The sequence below is a fragment of the Colletotrichum chrysophilum genome, assembly GCF_026319265.1.
Source record: "Colletotrichum chrysophilum strain AFK26 chromosome Unknown scaffold_68, whole genome shotgun sequence".
Lineage (NCBI taxonomy): Eukaryota > Fungi > Ascomycota > Sordariomycetes > Glomerellales > Glomerellaceae > Colletotrichum > Colletotrichum chrysophilum.
In genome coordinates this window covers 237,127-244,868 of record NW_026517355.1, presented here as the reverse complement: position 1 = coordinate 244,868, position 7,742 = coordinate 237,127, and the positions used below count along the sequence as shown (strand labels likewise).

At 58.7% G+C, this 7,742-nt stretch overlaps 1 protein-coding gene across 1 annotated transcript; it reads left to right on the top strand.

Moving 5' to 3' along the window:
* Window positions 1-4,966: 4,966 nt before the first annotated feature.
* COL26b_008093 (uncharacterized protein) lies at window positions 4,967-7,199 on the top strand (the record flags this gene model as incomplete). The annotated part of the gene is made up of 2 exons (XM_053180861.1): window positions 4,967-5,468; window positions 5,872-7,199. The coding sequence occupies 2 exons, from the start codon at window positions 4,967-4,969 to the stop codon at window positions 7,197-7,199; spliced, it is 1,830 nt and encodes a 609-aa protein (XP_053035253.1).
* Window positions 7,200-7,742: the final 543 nt, after the last annotated feature.

Below are 7,742 nucleotides of genomic sequence, written 5' to 3'. Positions count from 1 at the left end.
CCGCAGGGTTCCTGGGAGACAAGAACTCGTGTCGGTAAGGCGCATCCATGTTTCCCAGGAAAGCGGGATGGAGTCGCGCAGCCTGGGTACCGCTACGTGCCACGGGCATGAAACATTGGTAGACGACAAAGTCACTGGATACCGCCGTCACCCATGCCCTTCTCTGGATGGCAGCCCTTGGCAAAAAGTTTTGGGTTCATCGGGGCTGGTGAACGCAAGCCGGGGTTGCACCGCCTCCCAAATTTCTTTTTAAAGATTTTGACTATCTCCACGACAAGGATGGTGCACACCGTAAAGGAGCCAATCATGTGCTGCGCCCGGGGGTCTTGGAGGGGAGAGCCACCACCATTCCTCTTTGGGCTTCATGTCTCGACGGACGCTGTTGGAGTGTGTGACGGCCCCGGCCACTAGCCCATGACGCGAGATGCTCGAGGCTGTAAGGTAGCGTGCGGGTTCTCGTCAAACGAAACGGCCTCTCGACGCGGTTACGTCTGGATTCGAATGAGATTGCGAGCCAAAAGGACTCTGCTTTCGACAGTGTCACTCCCCGGGAACCAGGGACCACGCGAGAACCATTATCGCGAAGTCTTGGCCGCCGCTGAGAGACACACCCGCTGCTATTTGTCTGGCCCATGCGGCAACGGCCGTAATGTCGAGCAGGCTAGCGGGATATTCCAATATTCATCCATCACTCCAGAGTCCAGCATGGTGCCTCGTACGACGATGGGCAATATTACTTTCCAGGCGCGGTCTTGTTCGAAAGGCACGATGCCACCTAGCAGCCGTCTTTCAACGACTCTGTGCTGCAGCCCTGGTCTGCCTCGTGCCTGAGACGAGCGAATGAGCAGGTGGTCACGAGGGACCGCCTCAAATGGCTGGAACAACAGCAACATGCGGCTATCTAGAAGCCAGACTGTGAGCCACAATGGAAGGAGACGCAAATGGAAAGTATGGTGAAGCTTCGAGCTTGCGACTAGCTCGGTGTCTCACGACGCTTGGTGGCAGCAGAGAGTGAAGACTAAGAGAAGCATCCAATGTCCACCACCAGCACAATCCGGGACCCGTCGGCCGCACATACGTTTCCCAAGGGGCCGGTTGCACCAAGATCAAGTCTCGGACGGGGCCACGAGCCATTGCGGCCATCGACTGGACGAAATACGCCTCCAGAGAGCGGTGCCGTGTTGCGCAGGCCTAGCGCGTTGGTGCTATCACCGATTGACTCTGGAACCTTTCCAACGTCTGAACCCTGACCAAGCCAACCAACCCAGCGAGCCGGATTGGCATGGCATCACAGACAAGAGACTCAGTTGCTGTTGACTGGCTCAACTCTATTCGGGAGCCGTGGCCATGGGCTCTCGGCCACGACGTTCTGTATAGAACCACTGCCTGTGTCTACGGACTGAGATGCTCGATGCAGACCTTGGGCTGGCCGCTCGCTGTCTCTGCCAGTCGCACATGTGCGATGCAAGCTTCCTCGCTCACCCAGGCGTTTAGGGTTCGATAGAATCTGAGTTGGCATGTTGCTGCCGTCTCGGGACGCGGCGATGCGAACAAGATGCTGACACGCAGCGTCATCCAACCCGGAAGGGAGGGCCAGAGACGTTTATTGGCCGGCGAGATTAACAGAGGCAGACAGACTGATGCGCAGAATCTCTCCGTCCGTACAGCGACCCAATGCCCTCGCGAGGAAGCACAGCCAGAATTGTGCTCTCTGCGAAGACTGGTAAGTGGGAAGCTAGGGCAGACGGATAAGGCCGGGCTGTGCACACCAACATCTCGGCGGCGGCCGTGGCTCTTGCACTTGGGTGCTGCCATAATCTGCCGGCGTGGGGAGAGAAGGGGTTACGGTGATTGGGCCGCCCCAGGTTGCTAAATCGCGATGAGAGCGCAGCACAGCACAAGCGCAGTCAATGTGCAGTGTGTGTGTGTGTGTGTGTGTGTGTGTGTGTGTGTGTGTGTGTGAATAAAAATATCCCCCTGGGACTGCAGCAGTAAGCAACGCAACCTTTACCGCCGTGCCGCCAGAGCCTCCACAAAGCCGAATGCTTGGTTCTTCCTATTTCACATGACGAACCACTTTCGGAGAGGTTTATGCCTTTTTGAGGACGACGCACGCAGCAACCAGTTCAGAATAGGACCTCTACGAATACACACACTCACACCAGCCGCGCGACTGTCCATTGGCGCTAGCAAGAATCTGGTCATCTTTATCGAAAGGGGGGCTGTGGTTGTTGAACGCAAGCTTCCTGGAGAGCATCATCATCCCATCGCATCATGCAGAAGACGGACGACCTATGTGCCTGCCTCATGCCCAATATTCTGGGTTTTCTTTTTTTTGGCGCTCACGTTGCTTTACCGCTATCATAATAGCATATGCAGGACATCGCGTGTCCCGCGTCGGTCCTGGAAATTTACGACTGGGTTTTACGAGGCCGTCGATGCGAGGAGTCGAAAAAAAAGGACAGGAAAAAGAAAGTTTCGATTAGGCAGGACTCCAGGCGGCAGAATTTTGGCCCTGGGGCAGACCCGTCCACAATGCTACCTGCACGTTGGCGAGTGAAGATCCAATATAGCACGTTGCTGATGAGCGGAAAGCCAAGAAACATCCAGGAGTAGGCGCAAACGGCAAGTCTCTGGTCTGCCGGTGCTGTGCCGTGCCGTGCAAAGGAGAGCGACTGGTTTCGGCGACATTGTCACGGATTACGGGCTTGATAGGCTTCATCACCACCACGGCATCCAATCCAATCCCATCCCTCACAAACTCAGAGCAGGCTCGGCATCCCGCGGCGGAGAGCGACGTGCCGGGCCTCCATCTGACTGGCGGGGATCCCTCTAAGGTGCACACAGAACCGCAGATGAAGAAGACACTGGTCCAGCAGGGCCCTGTGCAAGTCAAGTCAGGTCGCCATTCGGCCATTCGGGCAAGGTTTGTACAGTATTTTTCGCTCATTTGGCCCTCCTCCCCTCCCTGCTGGAGGTCCTGTCCTCGCACTCAGTGCAGGGCCTGCCCCGCCAGGGGCCTCACGCCAAAAGAGAGAGAGAGAGCGAGCGAGCGAGACAAGGGTCTGGACACAACTTGCCTACTTTGGAGCCACCCACCTGCACCCACCAGCCAAAGTATCCTGTACCAGGCTTATTTGTGCCAGGGGCGTCCAAAGGCCCAAGCTGCCGGGGTCTGGCGGGCCTCGCTGGCTGTCGTCCAAGGGGCGGTTGGGACCTGTTGTGCTGGGTGGTAGTGGGCGTGTGGCCTGTTAGTGGGAGGCCACCAGCCAGCCATGCGAGGTATCGAGAACCGCTGACCGCCGTGCGGAACCAGGAAACTGGACGACTCGCTTTCCGGGCCCAGTTGGCACTTGAAGGGTTCCTTTTCTCTGGGCTACTTGCTGTCTGTCTCTGTCGCACACCACCGCGGCAGACGGGTCAGAGGCACGACGGATAGAAATGAGGGACCGGTTCAGAGACAGATCTTGGTATCCCGCATCGCTGGCAGAGACAACGAGCAGCAGGAATGCATGTTGCAGGCAACCCGCACGCCCTTCCCTGGAAGACAGACAGTACATAATCGAAGACCGAGTCTGGAATGGGAGCTGTTTCGTGGCTCTGGTACCCGGCGTCGTTGCCAGTACCCGACCAAGTCGAGCCGGACTAGGCCCATTTTCGTGCGTATCTGGGTGCTAAATGAGGTGTCCATGAAGCAGAGCGACCAAGATATCAAAGTAGACGAAGACAGGGTCTGAGGAGGACGGGCGGGCAGGAACAACAAGAACGAACCACGAAAAAGCCACCACTATCCTCACCCGCACCCGCACGTCCAGTGCACACCCATGTCGACAACACACACACGCGCACACCCACCTCAGTCTCTGTGCCTCTCTCGCACCCCCCCTTGCCAATCCACACACACACACACACACACACACACACACCCCATCCCTGACCCCTGCTGCTTGTACCGCCTCTCTCGCTGCTGGTGCCGCTGTTTTCCTGCTTGTTGCTCTGCCCTACGACTCCCTAGTGCAGGCCCTCCTCCCTCCGCCCCCTGGACGCCGGTCCCTCGCCAACTTCGACCTGGGTAGAGGTACTGCGTGGAGGGGAGGGCGATCCGCGTCCACCGGGTCCCAAGTCAAGTCCCCAAGTCTCCTCAAGGGCCATCAACAAGCAAGCCGTGGCTGTCGTCGACCCATGTGCCCCCCGGTCTGCAAGTTGTGCGTATGTCTCTCTCTGTGCCCTCTGTCGATACCAGGCGTGGCTTCGTGGCCGGTCTATATCAGTCGTGGGCCCCCAAGGCCTCTCCAAGATCGTTTCCCGCCCCCATCGGTCTTCATCTCTACAAGTCCCAGATCTTCGGTTCAAAAAAGCCTCAAAGCCAACGACAATCCCGTCTCTCACAGCTTGACAAGACGTACAACATCACTGTCCACTCTCGCTCCAAGACAGCAACAGCAACAGCAGCATCACCAAGGAGAGGCCGGGCACACAGCATCGTCCATCACGCGGGAGCCAACTCGACCAAGAGCGTTATTAGACCAACCGGCTGCCTCACTGTGCCGTCTACAACACTTCTTCTCTGCACCTTGAAACCAACAAACATCATCGAGCTCTTCTGCCACTTACACGACTCTCCCGTTCGCGGCATCGGTACCTCACACGCGGAAACGCCGCGGGCATGAACATCGCTGCAGGTGCGCTCCCTCGGCCCCACTTGAAAGCAGGCGCAGCAGCACAGCACAGCACAGCGCAGCGCGCAGCACCCTCAACTCAGTGTTCGTTCAGTGTCAACTAACAAGAGGGCGAGCAGCAGAGTGACGTGACGGCATAACTCACTGTGTGGCTTTGCTTCGGCCAACGCGACAACACCTCGAACCCAACCACCGACCAACAACTCTATAAACAACACCAGCAGTCAGTCTGCGGACTTGACCGGCCACTCACAGCTCCAACAACAAAACCGACTTCATCCGCAACAATGGTCTCGATAGATCAGTCATATAACATGCTCCCCAAGCACCTGAGCTCCGAGCACGACGACTACATCCTCTACCCCGAGCCGCCCCAAGCAGTCTTCACCACCGCCCCCATGGAGATGACCATCCCTGCCAACGCCTCTTACATGTTCCCTACCTCCTTGCCCATGGAGGCTTCTCCCGTCTACGAAAACAACTTCATCTACCAGGGACGCACCTCACCGAGCCTCTACGAGGACGGCGACTTCCAATTGCCCTCCTCCAACCTCTCCACCACATCGGCGCCCTCGGCGGCCTCATCCAACGTGGGCTCGCCGCAGTCACATCACGACCAGCCGGCGCCGGTGCCTGAATGGGCGCACCCCGGCATCGCTGTCACCCCGGGCATTGTGCCCCACGACTACTACAACACCACGGGTACTGAGTACTCTACCTACGCCGGCTCAGGTATGGAAGACTTTGCAGCTTTCGACTTTGTCAACACAAAGCCCCCGGGTTTCGTGGGTGAGTTGCAGAACGTCTCTAGAACCTCTCATTTCGCAGCCCCTCACCGGGTTTCCTTTTCTCCTTCGTCTTCTCCTTCTGCTGCTTCTGCTCGCGAGGCCGCCGCCGCTTGTCCACTGCGTGAGCCCGCCCTCATCTTGGACACCCGGCTGTCTTCGTCGCCCGAGTCTCCCGCGTCGCGCAAGTCCAGCGCGACCGCGGCCTTTGCGTCTCCCTCTACTTCTTTCTCTTCTCCTCCAGCGCCGGCTTGGAGCAATTCGCCAAAGACGCCGCGCGTTTCTACTTTTTTTTCTCAGAGCAGTGGCCACTTCGTCGCCCCTCTTGGTTCTTCTTGTTGGTTTTCCTCTGTCAAACCGCGCCATCCCTGCCGACGACTCAGTGCTAACCAGCCATTTCCCTTCAGACCCTTCCCTCATCCACCCCGACATCAGCCGCCCAATGCCGATGCCGGGTTTTGATCCCAACTTCCACCACCCTCAGTATCCCGCATCGCCCGCCCTGTCCGCTTCGTCCCAATCCATGGTCCGCAACGGCAGCCAATCGCCTTTCATGCACAGCGGCTTCCAGCAGCAGTTCAGCCCCTACGCCACACCGGCCCACGCCCGCCGCCCCAGCCTCCACTCGTTCCCCTCCAACTATTCCGATGGCAACGGCTACAGCGGCGACGAGTCCAAGGAGAAGCAACGATGCCCGCACCCCGAGTGCGGCAAGACCTTCAAGGACCTGAAGGCGCACATGCTTACCCACCAGAATGAGCGCCCGGAGAAGTGCCCGATCGTGACGTGCGATTATCACGTCAAGGGCTTCGCCCGCAAGTACGACAAGAACCGCCACACCCTTACCCACTACAAGGGCACAATGGTGTGCGGCTTCTGCCCCGGGTCGGGGTCCGCGGCCGAGAAGTCGTTCAACCGCGCCGACGTCTTCAAGCGCCACCTGACGGCCGTCCACGGCGTCGAGCAGACACCGCCCAACAGCCGCAAGAAGAGCACGGCCGCCAGCAGCGGCAAGAAGCTCGCCGGCTACCCTCCCGACGCCACCGGCAAGTGCTCGACCTGCTCGCAGACCTTCTCCAACGCCCAAGACTTTTACGAGCACTTGGACGACTGCGTGCTGCGCATCGTGCAGCAGGAGGACCCCGCCGAGGCCATCAACGCCAAGCGCCTCGCCGAGGTCGAGAACGACAAGGACGTGCACCAGACGCTGGAGAAGAACCACCTCCCCACGCAGACGCAGATGCCGTCCACCGAGGAGGACGAAGACGAGGACATGGACGATGAGGACGACGAGGACAGCAAGCACCGCTTCAACTCGCCAACGAAGCGGAAGGGCAACCCCGTCAACGGCGTCCAAAAGTCGCGCGGCCTCACCCACTCCCGCGGCGGCGGCCCCATGCCCGTCAAGGCCAAGGGGCGCAAGAACCGCCGCGACTACCCCTCGTCGTGGGGCTTCGACAAGGGCCAGATGACGATGAAGAAGCGTGTCATGGCCGTCTTTGACGGCCCCCGCCGCCTGGCCAAGGACGACATGATGCTCTCCACGGACCACGAGGTGCGCATCAAGCTGGCGGACGGCAACAACTACGTGACGGACCTGGACGTGCAGACGCTCAAGCGCGCCGAGGGCTTCCTCGGAGCAACTGACGACGAGAAGGGTCCGTGGATCTCTGACGACCCCACCGAGGAGCAGCTCAGGGAGATGCAGGCTGTTCTTGAGAGCTTTGAGCAGTAATGGAAGGCGGCGGAGGCATTGAAGTCATCAATATTTGCTTGGCATGCGGTACTATATCACGGAGCGGGAGGGCGGCGGAGGAATCTGTTAGAAGCATGGCTGGCGCACGCTTGTATGGATTTGCGACTGGATTACGAAGAGGAAATCTGGTATGAGGACTCATGATTGGATGGCTTGGTTTATACCGCAAAAGGTGCTTTGGTTGATACCCTAACTCTCAAGAATTCTTGTCTCGATCAAGACAATCTTTTCATCATCACTATGCATTCTCGTCGCCATTGGAGTGAAGTTTGTCTACTGCTGCCACTTGGGGAGGACCGACGACCGGCGGCCTACGGACATGGTGATGGACATGATGCCGCGGACCCTGGCGACGAACCCTGGCGACGAACCATGACCCCATTTGGGCATGTAGACGACGGCCGTATCCTCAATGCAATAAACCAGCGCCAGGCAGCCATGATACCTGAAACATTCGACCCGCACGCTGCCCTGGTCGGCAGCCAGGTCACGGGGATGTATTCGTGGTTGGGACAGGTCTGG